Source organism: Serinus canaria, chromosome 1A (assembly GCF_022539315.1).
Source record: "Serinus canaria isolate serCan28SL12 chromosome 1A, serCan2020, whole genome shotgun sequence".
Classification (NCBI taxonomy): domain Eukaryota; kingdom Metazoa; phylum Chordata; class Aves; order Passeriformes; family Fringillidae; genus Serinus; species Serinus canaria.
In genome coordinates, this window is record NC_066314.1 from 28,757,774 (window position 1) to 28,779,348 (window position 21,575).

The following is a 21,575-nucleotide window of genomic DNA, read 5'->3' on the forward strand; positions in this document are numbered from 1 at the left end:
TTCAAGATACTTGTAATGGGATGATCTGGTTTCATAGAACTGGAGCTGAGAGAAATCCAGTAGTATAGTACAGTAGCTCATGCTGAGCAAGTAAGAACAGATACAACTGTTCAATCACCAGTCAACTGCTTCAGCATTTTAAAAGGACAGAAGAAATTTTTGAAGGGGCATATTACTGAAAACACAAAAACCTCAAGAGAAGAACACCCTTGGATTCTGCTATGGAGCCCTTGGTGCTGCTCCCATAAAGCAATAAGAAAGTAGCTGTTTCTAACATAGTGATTTTTCTCTAATAGCAAAAGCCAGGAATTCTGTTTCTGCTCACCTTTCTTTGTACACCCCACAGTCACTTTCTAGTCCCATGGGAACTGCCTATTACACATTCTGATCTAAGAAAATAGATCTTCATTAAAGAGACTATGAAATGATTCAGACAAGACCAAGCTAAAGCATCAATCTTTATTTATAAAGTAAATTACAAAATAGATAAGGTAAACTTAGTTAATTTTAGCATCTGAAGGTGGCTTTCATTGAATACATAAACACACTGATAAACAAATTTTTTTATTTACAATGTCAATCTGAGCAACAGAGCAATTTTTACCTTGATTAATTTAACCGTTGATAGGAGTGTTTTAAAAGATCGAGATCTCCCTAAGTTGCAACATAAACATTTATTAAATAATTACCTGTCCTGTTAATTAACTATTTAATAGCTTGTGAGTTAACTGCAAGCAGCTGCATTGCTTTTGGGCTTTATGAAGGCCAACAACAATTTGAATGGACACTTTCATTTATTTCATGACCAGAGACAGAGCAACTGATGAATGCCCACATTTTGCCCTGGTTCTGAACATTCATGAACGGAAGTGGAGGCAACTATGTAGATGTAAACGTGATAGATTGTACAAAAAGAACAGATACTTCTTATTGCTGTCAGGAGAATAGCTACGAGAGGCCTGGAGAAGCAGCCAGCAGTGCAAGACTTCATACAATTCTCTTTTTGGGAAAAAGTGATGGGGGGGACATGCTCAGGACATGACTGACTCCTGTCTGGGCTGGGTGTGTACATCACACGTAATATTTTCACAAAGGGAAATTTACAATGTCTGGTTTGGGCTGAACTCTAAAGCAGCTCATTATAAATGCTCTTGCATAATCACTTAACCAGCTCTCATCATCCTCCAGATTAAGTTTTCCATCTCCTATCCTCATCTACCTCGGGCAGAATTGCACAAAAAAACAAATAAAAAAAGTGAAAAAACCCCCAAAACAAACATCCAACAAAACCCCCACAACATGCACACAACCATATAAGGTCAAACTGTTCATTATTTAAAACATTCAGTCTTAAAAAGCTGAACTTCTTTACTGGCTCAAGAAAGTGTAGAGGTATGTGCACTCCTGCTATGGCTGGCACAAGGGCAGGAATACTAAATTCAAACAACCCTCTAGCAGGAATTTTTAAATGCTACACTCCTTCAAACCAAAACAAAAATTCCAAAGTGAATTAGGTGTGTTGCAAATATTTGAGTTAATCTAAAAATACATTTAATTACAGTGTACAATGAGTTGCACACACAATAACCATATTCAAAAAACAATGACACTTGCCTGACACATAGTATGGAAGGCAAGAGGCAGGAAAAGAATACAAGAGCAAGCAGGAGATTAGCTGAGGATCAAGAGCTATTGAATTGGACTGATGTAGTGTGTAAAATTCAATGAAAAAAAGCTGAAGTGTAAAATTTCTGCTGTATATAAAAAACCCATGGTAATACCAACTATTGCAACCTTCACCTTACATAGTGCAATCTCAGATGTCAATAGTAAGCTCATATAGCCACACTAAATAGTAGATAAAACAATTTTTTGTCAGGAACCACTACTGTCAAAACATTATCCCCTACAAACCTTAAATCCATCTTCCACCAGGTAAACACACGATTCAGCTCTATAATGGTATTTCCAGCACCTACGATAATATCCAATAAACCAAAGCTGGCAACTCCCAAGTAGCTTTAAAAAAACCAAAACCAACAAAACTCAAAAATCACAAAGGTCACATAAAAGACACTAAAAAGCAAGTCCTCACACACAGTTTTAAATATTTAAGGTCACCCAATACTTGATCTCCCCATCTAATTCCCCCCTAATGCACTTATTAAAATAATCTACTTTTCCTCTTCTTGTTAAACACATTACTTACAGTTCAATCAAGTTTAGACTATTCTGAATGATTTAAGTGTTTTGAAGAAGGGAAGAAGGGAGGAAAAAATCATCAAAATCCTAACTAGGGGCTTGCTGCCAGCAGTTAGTCAAGACCTAGCTGGACTTAAATTACAGATGTAAGTTACAATTGAAGTTCAAACATTTAGAAAAAGTAATTTTCAGAATACCTTGAAAGTAAAAATTGCAGTTGATAGTGCAAACACAGTAGGACCTCAAGGATATCTCACTGTTACGAAGCAAAACTGCTTCAATTTTTACTGAACTTACACATTTTTAGATCCAACTGCACCGATTATTAATTACTTAAACACTTTAGATATACTGCTCTGAAAGCAGCTCCATAATCTATTGAGTTTACTAATTCATCAATTTTTATCTCCTTTTACTTGGTCATTCAGTACCTAATATGTAACACTCATGGGTGATACAGAAGTCTGGAAAAGCTATTGTGTTTTATGTCAGATTTCTTTAAATTGTGAAATTAGTTATAAATTTGAGATGGCCAATTTTTTGCCTCAGAAAATATCTACCTATTCCTGAATGCTTATATTAATTGAATGATAACCAATTTTAGTTTATCTTTTCCATTACAAGGAAAAAAACCCCAAACAAAACAACAACAAAATCCAGCAATGCATCCTGTCAAAATCCAAAGACAACCTCCTAATTCATTATTGTCCATAAGTGTTACAAGAAAAAATAAAGTTTTAATTGGGACAACACTAGTCCTTAATCTCTTCTCACATGGAAAGTCTTGGAGGTTTAACAGGCTACACATAAGAATACAGCTGTGACTTACTGACAGAATACATGGGCTTCATAGTCTCATGTCTGCAAAGTTTATGATCACATGTACAGCTATTAAATAATGGCTTCTAAATGAAAATAAAGGGGTACAAGCTTAGTTTTTCTCTTCTAGCTTCAAAATAATTATCTCTTCTATATGTCATAAAACATGGTCAACAAATACATCATGTAACAATATAAAAAGTGTTGAGGTCAGAAAAGAGAAGAGTACAAAGAGCTTTTTTTTATCCCTAGCATCTAAGAATGGAATGATTTCAGTTCATTACCAAAAGCCAGAATTCCACTTCTTACTCTAATACTGTAATAAATACAAACACAGTTTCTAATCATTAGGTGTTTCAGTCTCTGCTGGACCTCTGATCAGTCTTCGTATTCCCCTCTTCCCTGCAGGACCTTTTGGTTTAGCAAAACTCTGTTTGTAAGCATGTTGTTTTGGATGAACTTCTTCATAAAGAAAGTCAGCAGTTAACTCATCACCATTATCTATTTCAATCTGGCAGAAAAAACCATCATACTCAAAGTCAAAAACATTTAGAAACTTTGCTGAAACTCAATACTATATTAAAACCATATGTGCAATAATGTTCAGAGTCAAGCATGAAAAGTTCTCCAACTTGTGCCTAATGCCCTGAGAAATCTTGGATCATTTTTCTGAGACTCCCCTATACTCTTACCACTATTAAGTGTGACTCAATTATTTTCCTGAAACATAAGCACAACTAAACAATACATATGCTAAGGACTTCTTTTTGTCCCAAGCTTTGGCACAGTGTACCTGTTAACAGTAACTAGGAGAATATGTTCTATGTGAAACTAATGCTTGTTTACTCATTTTAAGTATTTACACATTTTAAGAATCAAAACTGTTCACTATAACATGTTTTAAACACTAACTGTATAAGCAATGTGCATGAATATCTCTTGAGAAACAGGGGGAGGAGTATAAAGAAACATATTATTAGCTGGCTACTGCCACTCAGCAAGTACTCAAGTTTAAGAAAAATGGACAAAATGAAGGGGAGTGTTTTAGTTTTCAAAATCTAGATATATGAAACCAAACAGAAAGAAAATAGTGTTCTCAAGCCAAACTCCACTGTTTTAAATTGCAGGAATTTAGAATTCAGAGAAATTATATGGCCTTGCTCTGCTGAGCATTCAGCACTTCATGCCCTGCCAACCATAACACTTGACAGACTTGCCAGCCCCAGTTCTGCTGTTACAAGGACGTGCTTCAGAAATTTCTGTCTGCAGGAATTTTCAGGAGTCGCATGGAGCTTTAGTTTTGTTGCAGAAATGCAATTTCAGAAAAATAATTACATACAAATACATATAGCAAAAATCTAGTTAATTCGTGTCATCTCACTAAAAATGGTTAGTATTAATTCTGCTATTTTTAAGGTAAAACATAATCTCTACAGAAACTAAGCTTCCACAAAGGTGTTAAAAACATATCCATAAGTAACAAGTGGACAATTTCTGTGGTCTCTGCTTGGGAGGTGAGAAGCAACTTTTTGCATGGCAGTAAAATCTATACAGTGTGAAAAGATCAGCTTACTTGCAAATACTTGTTTGCCCCATCAAGGACTCCTAAGATAGCAGTTCTAATTTCCAGAACTGCAGCTTGAAATTATTTTGAAAATCCCTATATAAATTTGGCTTAAAGGAATTTAGTGTTTAACAACAACAATATGTTGTGGTCCAAAATATGACACCAACTTTGAGCAAGAAATCATGTTAATTCTATAAAGTCCTTCAAAGTACTCCTTGATGCACAAGGATATATTTGTTCAAGATAAAAGTGTAGAAATTATGAAACAGAGTAAAACTTCCATGACTTAACTTTGAACCTCTAGCTTCATCAAAAATTACTTCCTCTTCAGGACAAACTAAATTACAATTGTCATTGTTTAGACAAGGTGGTGACAGAGACAATTATAGTTTTCCATTAAGAAGGGAAGACAGCTATGGAGAAAATACCCATGCACCCCCTGCACTTACCTTTCTGACTATCTGCATCCACAACTGTGTTTCTACAATTTCTAACAGTGGACTTTTGCAACTAGAGTAGAGCATTCGTTCTCGTATACTACAGGTATAGCCTGGCATAGAGTAGATGAAAACTGCAGGAAAAGAAAACAACAACACAAATCAGACCATAAATACACTCTATCAAAAGCTGTATCATAAAACCATTTATAGCAGAGAGTCAATGGAAATCAACTATGGAATCTGAAAGCAAAAAATGCAGTGCTGTTCTAGAGCTTTTTTGCTTCAGCAAGTGTTTCATTTCAAACAGGGGATAAGAGAATGGCCAGTATCTATATGTTTTTACATTTATGGGTGCTCATAATCAAAAGGGATAACTCACTACTTTTCACACATAAGAGCTCTCCTTCACAAGTTCAGAGTTTCACAACCAAATGACTCTAAAATTTATGATCATGCTGAAACATCTTTCTCTCTGACTCAAAATTGCTAAGGAATTTGAAACAAGCCAGTGAAGTTTTGTATTGAGAAATTTGCTCATACTTATGGATTCCAAATAGTCTCCTTCATGTGTGTGCTTATACAGGAAAAAGTGGTAACGTGCAGCATCCTTTGGAACTCTTTTTGGCAAGTCCTTAAGTTCAGTATCAAGTGTGTTGGCCAAAATAATAATTTCATTTTTCATATCAATTTGCTGTAAACAAAGCAAACATGAATATAGTTAATACACAAAAAAAAAAAAAAACCCAATAACAAACCAGAGAACATGACAGGATGGAAAAAAGTTTGGAATAATCTAATTCAAAATAGTAATTGTCAGCATGCTACATCAATACACATTGTTTAATATGTGGGTAATCTATTTTATACTCATTATTAAAAATAGTTAAAATATTTTATACTTGCCAGCTGTACATAATTGAGTTTCTTATTTTTCAGTTTCTCCAGAGCCTGAATAGCTTCTTTAGCAATGGGGAATGCTACTCCTTGCAGTGTTTGATGCTTGGTATCTACACCAACATCCGCCTGTACCTGGAACACAAGTCAGCTGAGTTGTTAAAAGAAACCTCTGCAGGCATTTATTTGGTTTCATACAATGACTGACAATGCATTCCATATGGTTACACGAAGAGTTAGCTGTAGCTATTCCAAGAATGAACCACTCCAAGAAATCATCCCCATATACAAAAGATTTGCATTTTTTAATTTACAGGTCACGCTTGTTTGCTAGCCTGCAAAACTTCTTTTCTCTGAAACATTCTCTGTTCTGCTTAGCAGAGCAACAAAACCATCAGAAGGAAAACTGGTTCAAGTGTCAGTGAAGTTTTAAGTTAAAATCTGTTATAGACACAATAATCCAGGAAAAAAATTTTGATTTTCATATGCTGTGTTATACTTTTGAATTGAAAATATTCCCTATAAACTTTGTTATAGCTTAAAAAATTGTAGATCAAAACAAAGACATGATTTCTAAGGAGCCAAAATTTTTGAAGGAAGAGAGAAATTATGAGACAAACTGATATTCTAGAAGGAAAAGTAAAGCTTCTATTCTCCCTCCTGCTTCAATATACTCCCGCAAATAGCCTATACCGAAACCAAAGCAAACATAACAAACAAACAAAATCCTAATTTTTTATTTCTAGAAGGTCTACCACAAAGTCAAAAAAAAAAATCTAGGACAAGCTAGACATAATCCAGTTATATGAGTGTCAAATTACTGGAGAGAACAGTTATTTTAAAGCTGATGTTCAAGAATTTATGCTTATCTTAGTATTCATTCAGTTTCTCTTAAAATGAGCTTTTGCCTCCAGTCTTCTTCAGTCTTAGTTTACTGTCTAAGTACTGTTTTTTAAATATATTTACTTCCTTTTAAAGTTTCACAATTACATTTAACATTGGTTATGAAGCTGCAAATGTAAAAAAAAAGTGTACGAAATGGAAAGTGCAGACCTTTCCTACCCTAGATCTATCAACTAGACGATGTGCAGCTTTATTAAAAAGAGATGCTAATAAAATATGAAACAAACTGATAAAAAAAAGAAAAACAAATGCTTGTGGCAACACTTACTTATACTTCACATTTTAAAGAACAGCTTATCAGCAACAAGGAAAGAGGAAAAGAAAGCAGGTGGGGAGCTTACTTTGCACAAGGATTGATAAATTTATGAACAAGGTTATAGAAAAAATGTTTTTGTGAATATAAATCTGCATAAAAGCCTGACTGACAAATGTAAAATAGGCATGACAAAAATAATAATCCATCATAAAATACCATACTCTAGAATCAATTTTAAAATACAGGTAGAAAATAAGTACTCCAAACTTAAAAACAAGCTGTGAAGTGTTGAGATAGACAAGGGAAGAGAGTAACCCAGTGTAACTCCAAATATAGGAAAATGAACAGAACCACCTAAGTCCCTTAAGAATATTTAAATTCACACCACTAAGTGAATAGTGAATAGCCATTAGTTAATAACGGCTGCTGAGTGCTGGATAAAATGGCAGAAGAAATTTCCTGTGAATAAATGTAAATGCATGCAGGAGGAAAAAAACCCTCTTTTTCTACTTGTACGGTGACTCGGTTGAGCTGGCTACTACCATTCAGGAGCAAGACCTTGCATGTCATTCTGACTAAATCTGAAAATAACCCCAAGGCAAAAAAAAAAAAAAAAAAATCTGAATACTCCCCATCCACAAATGAAATGTTACAGATTGTTAGAAAAAACAGTAGAGAACAGAACACATTATTACGCACTGTAGATATCAGTAACATGCCTGCATCTTGAATACCACATGCAGATCTGGCTTCCCCATCCCTCCATCTCATAAATTACATAGCAGAACTGGAAAAACTGCAGAGAAAAGCAAAAGGATCAGAAGTATGGAGTGTGTTGTTTAGGAGGAAGAACTACCCAGATTAGGACTTGTCAGCCTGGAAGAGAACTGATAAGGAATACAACAGAGGTCTATGGATAGAGAATCATGGCACAGTTGTGGCTGGAAGGGTCCTCTGAAGGTGATCTAGTCCAAGTCCAACCCCCCCACAGAAAGCAGCAACATCTTCAAATAGATCAGGGAACTCAGAGCCCCATCCAACCTGACCCTGAATGTTTCTAAGGATGGGGCATCTACCACCTCTCTCAGCAAACTCTTCCAGTACCTCATCACACCATAAAATAAATTCTTGCTCATAGCTAATCTAACCTACCCTGTTTTAGCTTAAAACCATTCTCCCTTGTTCTACTGCAACAGGCCCTGCTAAAAAATCTGTCCCCTTATTTTTTACAAGCCCCCTTTAAGTACTGAAAGGCCACAAAGATTTCCCTGAAGCTGCCTCTGCTCCAGTCTGAACAATCCCAACTCAGCCTTTTCTCACAGGGAGTATGTTCCAGCCCTATGATCTTTTTTTGGCCCCCTTCTGGACCCACTCTAACAGGTCCATGTCTTTTCTGTGCTGAGTACCCCAGAGCTGGATGCAGTGTTCCAGGGGAATCTCACCAAAGCAGAGCAGAGAGAGAGGAACACTTCTGTTTACATGAGAGGCCACACTGCTTTTGATGCAGCCCAGCATATGGTTGGCATTCTGGGATACAGAGGGCTTTATCTAATGGGAGGGAGAAACTGAGGATTGACTGAATGACTCTGTTTTGCCTTTGCCATACTATCTCTAGAGGTATCAGAATAAACTAGAGATTCTACAGAGCAGTCAGTGGCTCTTTACAAAGTGTTTTGTCAAGCTGTGGAATATGCTGCCGCAGGACCTGTGGCCAACAAAACCTTTATGTAGATTTATAGAAATAACAAGACTAGATGATGGATGAAAATCCCATTATGAAGAATCATATAGTAAGATGTCATCTTTTGCACAGGAAGCTCCCTACCTGCAAATGTTGAAGCAATAGAAGAGCATTTAAGGCAATTATGGCTTTCTTGCCCTGCTCCTACATCCTTCCTAGATTTCTATTGCTCTCTCAAGGACTTGACAACAGATGATCCTTTGATCCGGCCCAGTAAAATATTTCTTAGGGCAATTATAAAAGAATATACATATGGAAAGCTTTTTAAAATCAGAAAGCTTTTCATTTTCCAAGTCTAATTACAAGCTTTGTAATGGTGCAAAAATGAAGAGAAAAATGTGGTAAGTTAACGTACTGTGAGATGTTTCAAACAAAGCCAAAATGGCAGCAATATATAATTTATGTGTCCCTGAAAAGCAAAGGTATTGCTGCTGAAATTTCAGAACACATGAAGACTTGATTTGCATGAATCACCTTCTAAACACATTGTATGTAGTACATCCACTAACACCAGAAGTGATCACCAATCCCACAAAAGTTTTACATTCATTACTGTTTTTTTAAAAAAGCTGATGAAGTAAAATGCAGATTGCTGCACTGAATTGTTAAAATCAGACATGAAAACTAACAAAAGACACCACTGGGAAAAAAAGTCAATAAACAACAAAGTTGCAGCAAAAACACAGCAGAGTGAAAACAAAAGATACACAGCTGTATTTAACACAATGGCTGCCTGGTACCCAGCTGCAGAAATAAATTATACTTCAAACACATGTACCACAGCTCTAACAGACACATCTAAAGAACAAATAAGTTCAGCACATGACCTATTTTAATATACATCTGACATAAACAGTGTTCAAATGAAGGAAAAATGTGATAAAAAGAATCCTCTGAAACTTTTCAGTCACTAGCTATCTTACAATCATCAATTTTTCTGGTTAAAGGCTCTCTCAGGATAGAGATTTTTCTAAAAGTGTTTGTAGCATAAGCTAATCAGTCTCTTAAAGTGATCAGCTATTTGGTTTAGATTTCTGTTTTATTTTTATTGGAATCCTCGTCCCTTTCTCTCAGTCTTAAAGACAGGGGCACCGGTACCAGAAACTCTGTGCCTTTCCTCTAAGAATAAGGCTGCTGAAATTCTCCTGGCAATCACTCACTGCAATAATTGCTATTCTGTGTTTTCTCTACAATTTCTGCCACCATGGGAAATGCAGGCAATCAAATGTGGACAATGACTGAGGTTGGAAGACATCACCTTGTCCAACAAGACTGTTCAATCAGGGCCACTTAGATTGAACAGTTGTCTGTCCAACATCTTTTGAATATCTCCAGGATGGAGACCCCATAACCTCCCTGGGCAACCAGTGCCAGTGCCTCGTCACCCTTCACAAAGAAGGACACCCAGTGATACTAAAAGCTGAAGTTGCAACAATTAAGCTTGGTGGTTGCCAGGCCTCTGATTCGGACACCAGGCCTTTCAAACACTGTGAGATCACTCGTGCCACTTCAACTCCAGCCACCATCCCCCTGCAGTTTCGACCCATTGAGAAGTACATTTATATGCTCATCCACTCACACTTTCTGAAACTTTCCATTTTCTGTTCTGCCTTTTTTTACCCTAGAAAGACATTTCCCTACAATACATTTGGAACTCTGCACCATTTCCCACACATTCTTGAAGACATTTTAGGTACCGGTACCTCATTAATCTTAATTTGTCGAAGTTCCTCTTCTGCTGCAGTCAAAGGTGCAGGGGAGGATTGAGATATCAAATATTTTTTATATCCATTCAGTGAAACATCATCCTGAAAGCACAATATCAATATTGATCAGGGTTTTTTTTTTTAAATTTTAGAAAATTTCTTCAATGATTTTCTATGGAGCATTGCAAAAATCACTTGCCTTCCACACAGTTATGGTAATTTTATTTCAATATTCCAATATTCCATTATGTCTTGTTTCAGAAGCCCAGAGGTATCCAGGTGAATACATATGAATTAGCAGGTGGGACCATAATAGGGTTCCACCACAATAACAGTGCTTGCTGCAACTAAACCATCCTTAGGTTTAACAAAATAAAGACGAAGTAACCCACTGGATGCTGATGATCAAGATCCTCAGTGAGATCAGCAACTTGAACACCTTGAAGAAGCCATGATTTTCACACAGATGAACATGAAAGACCAGCAACAGTTAAGAAGTTTATAAAGACACTGAAACCAGCAATTTAGAGGTATATAAGCTGTAACATAGAGAGCCTGGGAAAAGTGAGTTATATCAATGTCATCTTCCATGTGCCCCCGACCCATTCTGAAATAACAGCAAGACAGATATAATGCTCTCTCCTCAAAACTGAGATGGAAGCTCAGACTTGTAGGGCTAGATACAAATTCCACATATTACATAGACTGCTAATGGTTTGGTGCAAGTGGCAGTGAGACACTGGTTGATTGAACAGACAAGAAAAAAATAACAGGATCCCTACCAGTAAAATCCCCTTAGCACATCAGTTATCTACTTCTGTAGGATACAGCCTCTCCATATGTTTATTAGAATAATGAAGCCTCTGTGACAGGTTAATGATAAATATGACAAATTATTTACTCAGTGAGCAGAGCAACAGAATTATTAGTCTCATGTCAACCTCAACAGCCCATTTCTCTTTCACAGCTTTTTTCCCCACTACAATATCCTCTATTCTTCCCCAAACCTCCAACTCCTTCCATTCCATTAGAGAATTCATGCTCATGAAATGAGATTAAGAGATATGCCTATTATTCTCAGTTTTTTAGTTTTCATAATGATTTGAAGCAAGGACTGCTAAGCCTGACGATGTTAACTATGGCTTGGTCAACTTTACCTGTTACCAGCTCTACCTATTAACTTGTTCAACTTTAACACTGGAATAATACACATAGCTTTTAACTCTTTTCTTCCTTAATCCAAAAAGACCATAAGTAACCCACATTCATACCAATAACATCAACTATTATATTCAGTATTTAAAGCCAGTGTCCTGACTTTGAAAAGAAAAACATACCTGTACTGTTCCAAATACTTCATCCTTGATATGGCCACCTCCAAACTCTTTCTTAAGCGTTGCTCTGGTTGCTGCATACAACATTTTTTGACGAACCTAATATATAATAGAACAGTAGCTTTTTGGTTTGGTTCTTTTTAAAAATTTTGCTGTGCACAGAGAATCCAGCATGTCGGTGTACCTAGTCCATCAACAAACATCTTTCTTGAACAAGTATTTCCAGTGCTGAAACTGCACTATAAACTTGTAGAACTCTGAATCATGATACTTACTCATATTATTAAACTCACAATGTCATGATACTATTTACTATTATCAAAACTGAACTGCAGCCTTAGTTGGAGTATGAGCTTTTCTTTAAATGGGAAAAAAAAATCAACATAATTGTTACTAATTTTAAATGGGAAAAACCACAATTGTTTGAATCTTTTGTCACCTGGTCTGTGTACTACTGGATACAACAAATAGCAAAAAAGCAGACTAGAACTAACTCATTATTCCTTTTGATTTGATTTGATAGTGACTTCAGATAGTTATGGTTCAACTACAGAGTGGAAAAATTATGTGTGCTCCCTATTAACTTGTTGTCCCACATAGTCACTTACTCCTCTCTCAGCAGTCCCACCTTCCCTCTTTATTTCACCATCATGTTATCCTCTCCACAATACTTCACCTCTTCCACATAATCATCTCTATGCACATAAACTTTTGATGTCTTATTATTTCGTAACTGCAAGTGAAAGCAGTAGGAATACTGGAACAGCTTTGCTTTCTGCCTTCCCTTATCCCACATTCCCAGACCTGGTATCCTAGTTTCTCCTAGAAATCCTTAATTCTGACCTCAGTCCTCTCCCATGCTCTCAAAGCACTAAGAAGGAGTGCATTCTGTGGCACACCACACATCCACAAGTGCCAGCTGGGCAGCCAGCAAGCCAAACAGAATAAACAACTTGAGCTCACACTATAATTATTCTCTATATGAGCACCCATTAAGATTTCTGTCCTATATCTTTCCACACGTTTTCTGAAATCCTGACAGTAAGACAGACAAACAGGGCAAAAAAACTGTATTGTATCCACCAGTCAGGCTAAAAATAGATTGGATCAGCTGTACTCCATCTAGACCTACTGATTTGCTCTTTAATCATCTTAAGTAAACATTTTCCTAGCTGCTTTCTTCTGGGAATGTAGGAAGAGCTTCATTCCCCAAATCCTTTTCCTTTATATCTCGGATGCAGATCAAATGGTACTGTTGAAAAATCATTAACATGAAGCCTCTGACGACTGCTACTTACAGGAGAGTGATCAGGTGACCATGCAATGAAGATCCATTCATATCCTTGAGCATTCTGGGAATCTAATCTGTACAATATATAACATGGTTGCTTGTCTTCAAGAAGGGGAAGGACAAAGGAATCATAATCCTTTTCCCATGATCCAACTGGCCGTCTAGAGGATCCCACAACAAGCTGCTCTAAAACCAATAACCAAAGCTACAGGTTAGCAACTACACAGTTAATAGTGTCTGTCAAAATTAATAATTACAATAAGAAACTAATTGGACACTTAATTGCTCATAATTATGCCCAGAAGAATGGAAGACAAGAACAGTCAGTGTAAAAGTGGGTGAATTCCTACAAAAGCTGTCTATGTTCAAACCCTAACTTACTTTAACCAAAATACTGATAGTAGAGAAGTAACGTGCTGGTTGTCATCAAGTTCTTTGATCTGAAATGATACTACTGATGTTAGTTTTTCTAGCATAACATACATAGAAGGGAAATAAGAACTGTGTTCTAACAGTTAGTTTATTTTTCAATTTTGAATACTTAGGTACAAATAAGATAAGAGTAAACTTTCAAATTTTAGAATTATAATTACTGATGCTCTTGGTATAATATATAAGTGTTTGAACTCATTGTAAGTAGTTAATAACTCAGTTATACAGTGAAAAGAGTTTGGAATGAATATGCTTGCACTAATCACTAACTTGTCTATGTAAGAAGATAAACCTCTTTCTAATATAGCTTCACAGCTATGGTCTTTTTAAATGACTGAAGTTGTTTATTATGTATAATTGGTTTAAGTCTGTATAGAATACTTCAATGGTATTTAATTATGTGAACAGCTGTAGCAACAAGATTTTTCTCTTATTTATACATCACATCTCAGTTTCCAAAGGAAATATTAGCATACTGTCTTTCAAAACATTTATCAGATTCCCAAGAAATACTAGCCCACACAAGTGGAATAGAAATACCTTGTTTAAATGGGGTCCTGCAACAGTTTGAAGACCATCATAGTAGCTAGTATACAAGTCACCTTTTGAGAGTCTAGGGCTTAACTTACAAAACTTCATACAAAAGTACAACAGCACACAAATGCCTCTACAGCAAAACTTCAAGCAAAGCATTCCACCACAGTAATTCACAGAGCATGAACAGCTCAGGGTAAGGGTTTGGCCCTTCTTTGAATTAGACATAAAGTACCTGAACTACCTGAAGTTGTACACCTAAACCAAGGGTATTCAGGATGTACTTGTCAATTCAGAACTCTTAAGTGGATTTATACCCACTTGGATTTAAGATACAGCCAGAGGAATTTCATGCCCAGCAGCAAAATTCTTCTCTTAATAACTCAGATTAGCAAAACACGATTTGAATTTTATCTGTTGGCTATTATCTATTCTTTAAAGCTCCTGAAGACAGATGAGGCAACTGCCCCTTCTTTCAGTATACTGGGAGTTTTACAGGTTTCTTTTTGAACTGCAGAAAATACTATCAAAGACTGTATTCTGCTTCTTATAGAGATTAAATGCATCTGCATATACCTATACCTCTGTGTTTATAACTATATATATGTGTATACACATGAATACATACACACAAAAATTAAAAAACAGGAAATGAAAAAATAGGGAAAGTATTAAATTTGTATCTTATTTCTAGGCTTCACTTCATATTATAAAGTAGCATATACACAAAAGCATATTGTTTTGCCTTGCTTAATGGGAAAAAAGCCCCAAACAACGGTTTTTCAGCACTTACTTTGTGCTACTGAGATTATCACAAAGCCCTGCCTGTAATCTTACTATTCCCACAGCCTTAAAGAAACCTATCTTAAAATATTGGACGACTTCCTAAGAAAAGCAAACACAAGGAAGGTAACTGTAGGTTATTTACCTACTAGTAAAAGTGTATCTGTGTATGTGTGTTCATGTAACTTTCTCCAGCTAACAGATTTTTAGTGTATTGTAAATGAATGAAGTCTAAAACAAATGCCTTCAAAGTGGACAACTGACATGCTTGAAAAAATGGACTAAACCAGGAACAACCAACCAACATTGCTATAAAAGAAAATAAAAGTAATTATACAGTCTTTCAATGTTTGCAGCTTATATCCCTTGCCAAGAAGTTCAAAAATCAAACTTAAGTTCTGATCAAAACTGTGTAATTTTCTATTTATACATTTATGTTGAGATTAAGAAACAGTTTTAACTTTGAAAATTTAAATAAAGTCACAGATTTATAAAGATATTTTCTATGTAGCCAGATTACTACTTAAACATCTGCTTTAGCAGGACTTTCTACATGCAGCACTTTTATCTGCCTTTTTAACCAGGATATATCAGTATAAAAGTTCTACATCTAAGGTGACTGGTTGTTGTGTAAGACTAGCTCTCTCTCTACTGAAAGTAATCTGAGTGTCCAAATGCTACAGAGGTGTGGAAATTTTCATTTCCTCTACTCTTTCTTTATTAAGAGATAAGAATAAACTTATTTATACTATCCATACGAAATACACAGCACTTCTTGGTAAAATATGAAATTACATTTGGGAGAAAAATTCAAATGCAAAAATACAATAGTATTGTAGTAAAAAAGCTTAGGATCACCAAAATTTGAATTTTACCTTCTGTATATAAAAAACCTTAGTAACATTAAGTTGGGCAGAGTTCTGTTTTCTAAACAATTGTACATGTAAGTCATTAAAACAACTAGGAAAATATCTAAAAGGACCAGAAAAAAATAATAAAATTTGACTAACCATTGTCAATGACTATTTTTAAAAGCCTGTATTGTCCATTTCTGGCTCCAACAAAGATGTCTTTAACACTTCCACTAGCTGAAAAAGAGAGAAAATAAAAGTAATCAAATTAACACATTTCACTTCCCCAGGACAAAGAATATTCATGAGGGTAAGAACAACACTGGAAAAAATGTACAACTGGCCCTTTGCTACAAAGTTGGACAGCAAAACAAACCCAGGAGTGATGCTGCTGCTATGCTGCACACTCTTCCAACCATCAGCATACCACACAAAGATGAAAGGCAACATTACAAAGCAGCCCTGCTTTCTAGCATACCAAATGATCTTCAACATTGTGAAAACTACAGGTGACATCATATCATCAATCTCATGTTTCAGACTTAACACAGCAACACAATAAAAATATGACGCATCTCAAATTGCAACAGCTTCACCAAGTCTGCAGGCTTAGCACAAACTTTCAGACAGAAGCTTTATGCCTGCCAGGAAAATGTTAGAGCTTGTCTGGCTGAAGTGATGGTCTTTCCTGAGAGCACCTCTCTGCAGAGGTGAAAGCTGCCACTCACTGCTCATCTTTCATACCGCCTTATCTCCTTCTATGGTTGACAATATTGTTCAAACCCCAACCTACTGTAGCAGGATAGCTTTATAGTGAATTTACAAAGTAACTAAAATATTTTTACATGTTTGTAAATCACATTGACACTATACCACCACCATGACAGACTCAGTTCCATAATCACACTGAGGAACTGCTCTTGACTCTCATGAAGATCATTCTTATGTCAACTGCCCTGTTAAATATCTGAGTGCAAATCAGTTCAATTATACCAGAGACAGAGAATTGTAAGGATTTACTTTCAAGGAAAAACATTTATTGCAAGCTGGTCCTTTAAGTAATCCCATAGGACAGAGCATATCACCAGCAAAACAAACATCAAACCAGGAAACAAATAAAATGGATTATTTATAGTCAGGTTGAGGCCAAGTGAACAGATGGGATCCAGCAACATTACTGCCCATACTCAAAACATTTTACATTTTGTTCACATTTATGTTCATCCAAGTGGTGCCAGCCCCATCCTGAGAGTCCAAAATGGCATGCTCAAAGAACATGTTAAAAAAATAACTGCAGTGGGTTTCCAGTTCTAGCCCAGTTTCATCCCAGCTGTCATCTTCCCATTAACCAGTGCAGGACCTCACAGTAATTTCCTGCCAGCTTTTCTAGTCATCTCTGCTCATCTTCACCATTCCATTGAGCAACCAAACATTGTGCCATTTTCTAGACTTTTTGTTGCCCCAGAACATTCTTTGTCCTCTTCTTGTCTATTATCCTTTTGTTCCTTATTCTCTCATTTCAACACTACACACCAAAGCAAGAACAGAATACAGAAGTCTCTACACCAATTCCAGAACTGTGACAGTTTCCTGAAAAAATATTTTGAGGCACTTGTGAAACCAGCTCACTATCAAGTGATCTATGGGTTTTGCTCATCATGAAGGTTTTTAAATTCACAAGAGTGATATTATTTTCTGCTTAAACTTTCTGCATAGCAGAGTGTCACATAATCAAAATCTGGGCTTATTTCACAACTATTTTGCAGGGAATATTATTTAAAAATTATTTAGAAGACTGTAAACCCATTAAATCGTATTTCCCTCCAGTTACTACATTCTGTAACTTCCTACAGTATTTATCTGCACTGGCCTGTTTAAAACGTCCAGTTCTTTTAGCAACTGCCTGGTACATATCACTGTGCCCATGACTTCATTTCTGTTTCCAGAAAAAAGCAGCCCATGCTGCCAAATCTTGTAATTGTTTATGAGTGACAGTAGCCTGTTTGTAGCTAAAGCCAGCAATGGCACAAGTAGAGCCATTCCTCTTCCAAATGGCAGAGGCTGATGCTTTGCTGCAAACAGGACTCCTGATTAGAGCCTGCTGAGGCAGGTTCCCGAAGGAAAGCTGCCGAGCTCTCCACAGCTCTCCTCAGAGGACAAATGATTCTCAGACACGAAGCAGAGCTGCAGAGGAGGATTAGCACTCTTTTGCTTACCATAAGCAACAGAGTATTCTTCTGCTCCTCCCTGCCTGCATCACCAAGTTTTCCCCAGACTGGAAAAAAAAAAAAACCCAAACACATTCCAGGTGCACCTCTAGCCTGAGAACGGCTGAAGAACTTAAAGAAAGAAGCTGCAAAAAAGACCAAAGATTGGCATGCAAAGGAAGGAAAAGAAGAGAAGGAAAAGGGTGCAAACCACAGGCAGCCAATGGACAAAAAAGGGCATGGAAGAGCAGCTAAGGGCTGCCGTGGCTGGGACAAAAGTCACCTTCAACAATAAATACCGGAGAGCAGGCAAAGTACATGGTACTAGTCACCGAACACGCAGACTGCAGAAATCCAGACAGTAAAACCCGACCCCTCCATAATCCTGCTATATAATCCCTGTTTAGCAATTCTGTGATTCAGGGGAACTCGCTAATACTGCCAAACAATACGCTGTCTCCTTCTAATTGCTCCTCGCACCGTCCAAGGCCTGGAAACACAGGAAAAAAGGTTCCCACATACTTTCCCCCTTTGTGGCCTCCAGTGATGGGCTTTATAGCGGACTCTCCTGCACCTCCCCAGGGCTCTGGCTCCAAGGGAACTAGCAGCGACCCCCGGCATATCCCGTGCTGTCCAACCCATCCCAAACTCGGTACGGCGACCCCGAGCAGGCGACAGCCCCCGGCTCCACACTGACTCCGCCGCCGCAGGAAAACCAGCGCTGGGGAAACTACCTGAGCCCAGGCGGGCCGTGCCTGCCATTCATGGGGTTCTGCAGGGAACACTTTCTTCGGGCGGGCTCCCTGCCTCTCCGGGGCGGACAGGCGCGCTCCGCTGGGCCGATAAACCTGCATGCTTCGCCTGACTGGGAACGGAGCGATGGGTTCGAGCCCGAGGAGCCGGGGCCGCCGGGGACGAAACCAGCAGCAGTTCCCCCGCTCGCTCGCCCCCTCGTCAACCCGCGGCGCAAAGGACGGGCTCCTCCGGCAGCAAACAAAGAGCGCAGTAGTGGGGAAAATCCCGCCGGGAACGGCCCGCTAAGAGCCCGCCTGCCCCCATGCCGCGCCGCGCCGCACCCCGACCCGCGGAGAAAGGCGCTCCGCCCGCCTCCCGCCCGGCTAGCAGGGCCACGGCGGAGATGGGGCCGGCTGTCATGAGCAGCAGTGGGCACCGCGGAGCGGAGGTGCGGGGAGCCCCGCGGGTACCTTGGATGCCGGTCTGGTGGGACATGTCGCACCGCACCCGGGCACCAGCGCCGCCGCCGCCGCCTCCCCGCCCGCCCGGCACGGCCCGGCCCGGCCCGGCCGCGCGCACGTGACGCGCCGCCGCCACTCAGCGGCCGGGAGGGAGCGCGGCGCCTTCCGGGCCCCGCCGGCCGGGCCGGGCCGGGCCGGGGGCTGAGGGCAGCGGCCGCCACTGCCCAGGCACCGCCCTGCCCTCGGCACGCCCTGCCCCGCGCCCGCTCCGCCTGCACCTCCTCTCGGTGCTTCAGAGAGGGGACGGGGCGCGGCTTTACCCTGTCCCGTACCCTTTGCTCTCCCTCTCCTCTCCTTTCTGCCGCCCCCTACACCTGCTGTCCCGGAGGCGGCAGCGCGACCCGCAGCGGGCATCGCAGGCGCAAAGCTTGCGGTCAATCCTGCCTGGCAGGACGGGGCATGTGCCCCGCGGCGCGGGTTGCTCGTTAACCGAAGTACCGAAAAATGACTGAGGTGAATTTAGTTGATCTGTAGAAGCCCGTGGTGGAGACCTGTCGCTCTCTCTTGGGGCAGCGCAGAAGGAGCCATCAGGTGTGACAGCAGGCTGCATACATATACTCTAAAGTTTGGATTAAACAGTCCCTGACAAAGAGCCCACCAGTCAGGGAACAGAGCCCACACCCAGGGCTCACTCTGTTCAAGCCCTTGCCCCTGACAAGGCAGTCTTTCTCTGTTAATTTTGCAGTATGTGGTACGTGGTGGCACTGTATCAACAGAAACAATGGAGATTTCTTCTCTTTCAGTGCGGATCTGGTGTTTGAGCCACTCGTCTGCCTTGGCCGGGCACGGATCCATGCTTAGGAAGGGTGCATCTGCTTCTCAGGGACCTATCTGCATGGTCAAAGGCTCCTTTATGCATTTTCAAACTGTGTTGATACAGTTCCCTCAGCTTTTTCTTTCAAAGTTTCCAGTGAAGAAGAGTTCTGCGTCATGAATTTAAGCATGCTCTGAAGGTCGATTTGCTTTTGCTAGCTCCTTTCAGGCTCATCTATCTATGGATGGAGAAGCATCATCCTCTTAACAACAAAAAGATGGGAACTATAGCTTCTTCAAAAATCACTTCATTGTCGTGTTGTTAAATCTTCTTCATGGGTCCCCCTGATGTGGAGACCCCTAAAAAGTTCTGTGCCAGGAATGAGAGACAGACAGGACTTTTGGTTTTTCAGCCTTCAGGTTGCTATTTATTTTTCTCTTATCAGAAAGTTCAGCACACTGTCTACATCTCAGACTGAGTGTACAAAGAGAAGGCACCAAAGTCACAAGACACACAGATTCAAGGTCTTTTAAAGCTGTTTTGTCCAATTAACTCTTAGAACGTACTTTATTTATACCTTTCTACTAACAACTAATTATTTTTCTCTCCATGCAACATCTGTACTGCAGTTCTTTCTAACCAATCTCCCTGTGCTCCCAACACTGCAGAAAATGGAGCAGATGAAGAACAAGGAGGAGATCAGACAATACCCAAAATCCTCCATCTTGTCTCCTATCTCCCTTTGTACTAAAAACCCAAAACTCTTAAGTTTTTCCACCCTGTGATAAACTATACTGCTGTCTATATGCTCGAAGATTCCAATTCATCCCAAAGTCTTGGAAGCTTTCTCCATGGACAAAGGTTGAAAGCAGCGATCCCCTGGGGATCAGGAGTTCTCAGGACAGGCAGAGAAATATTCCCTGTGCCCTGAGTTCCAACATTATGTAGTCAGCGTTTTTAATCTGTGCTGTGGTCTAGATTAAGACTTCACAGACAAAATGTACATGCTGTAGGCATTGATGCTGATGACTCCTTCAGCTTCCTGGGAGTTAGCAGATTTCATGGGGTGCTATTCAGCTATGGAACACAAGTGCTATAAGAGGGCATATCAAATATCCAACCCAATGGACCAGACAAGAATTGAAGAGTAAGACAGGCACATGGTAATCCTTCCCTGGTTCACCTTCCCAGCCTCCAGGATGCTGCAGCTCAGGAATTTCTGAAGTCAGTTGTGTTGATAAATGTGGGTGCCTGTGCTTTGTCAGATCCCCAGTTTAAAGAACATGTGGGATTTAGTGTCCTATTTGGGAAATGTGAAACAGCTCTGTAACTGTTGTGTGAACTGTGCTGTGTAATGCTAGTCCAGCAAACACAAAGTCACTGTGGAGACACGTCACCAGCTAATGAGTGGGGACAGACAGCAGCTGGGCAAACAGAGGCGCTGCAGTTTTTCTTTCTTCTAGCAAGGAGGCTGAAAGAAACAGAGACAAGGATTCATGTGAAACCAGAAAATAAGAGACAGGTAGCACCTACCAGGTACTCAATAGTTGGCTCTTGTTCCTCTATTGTAAGGCGCCAGGAGGACCAGGATTATATAAAAAAAAA

The 21,575-nt window shown here is 39.2% G+C and overlaps 1 protein-coding gene across 2 annotated transcripts; it reads right to left on the minus strand.

Annotated features, from left to right (window-relative positions):
- Positions 1-445: 445 nt before the first annotated feature.
- On the minus strand, positions 446-19,261 carry TWF1 (twinfilin actin binding protein 1). Of its 2 annotated transcripts, none has more exons than XM_030238341.2 (9): positions 19,166-19,261; positions 15,913-15,990; positions 13,161-13,339; positions 11,866-11,961; positions 10,526-10,630; positions 5,932-6,057; positions 5,569-5,719; positions 5,038-5,159; positions 446-3,532 (listed from the first exon to the last, which is right to left on the minus strand). In XM_030238341.2, exons 1-9 carry the CDS (start codon positions 19,188-19,190, stop codon positions 3,362-3,364), a joined length of 1,053 nt encoding a protein of 350 aa, XP_030094201.1. In that variant the 5' UTR covers positions 19,191-19,261; the 3' UTR covers positions 446-3,361. The 2 variants fall into 2 exon arrangements, with proteins under 2 accessions (XP_030094201.1, XP_050844002.1); XM_050988045.1 differs by lacking the exon at positions 19,166-19,261 and adding an exon at positions 18,695-18,929.
- Between the last annotated feature and the right edge of the window lie 2,314 nt (positions 19,262-21,575).

Bases quoted from the DNA above. Each gene is read 5' to 3' on its own strand.
- TWF1 (XM_050988045.1), bottom strand. From the start codon at position 18,722: ATGGCAGGCACGGCCCGCCTGGGCTCAG. The intron at 11,962-13,160 runs GTAAGTAGCAGT...ATTATATATTAG, and splicing joins GGTCACCTGATCACTCTCCT to GTTCGTCAAAAAATGTTGTA. The intron at 10,631-11,865 runs GTATGTTTTTCT...TTGTGCTTTCAG, and splicing joins AAGTATTTGGAACAGTACAG to GATGATGTTTCACTGAATGG.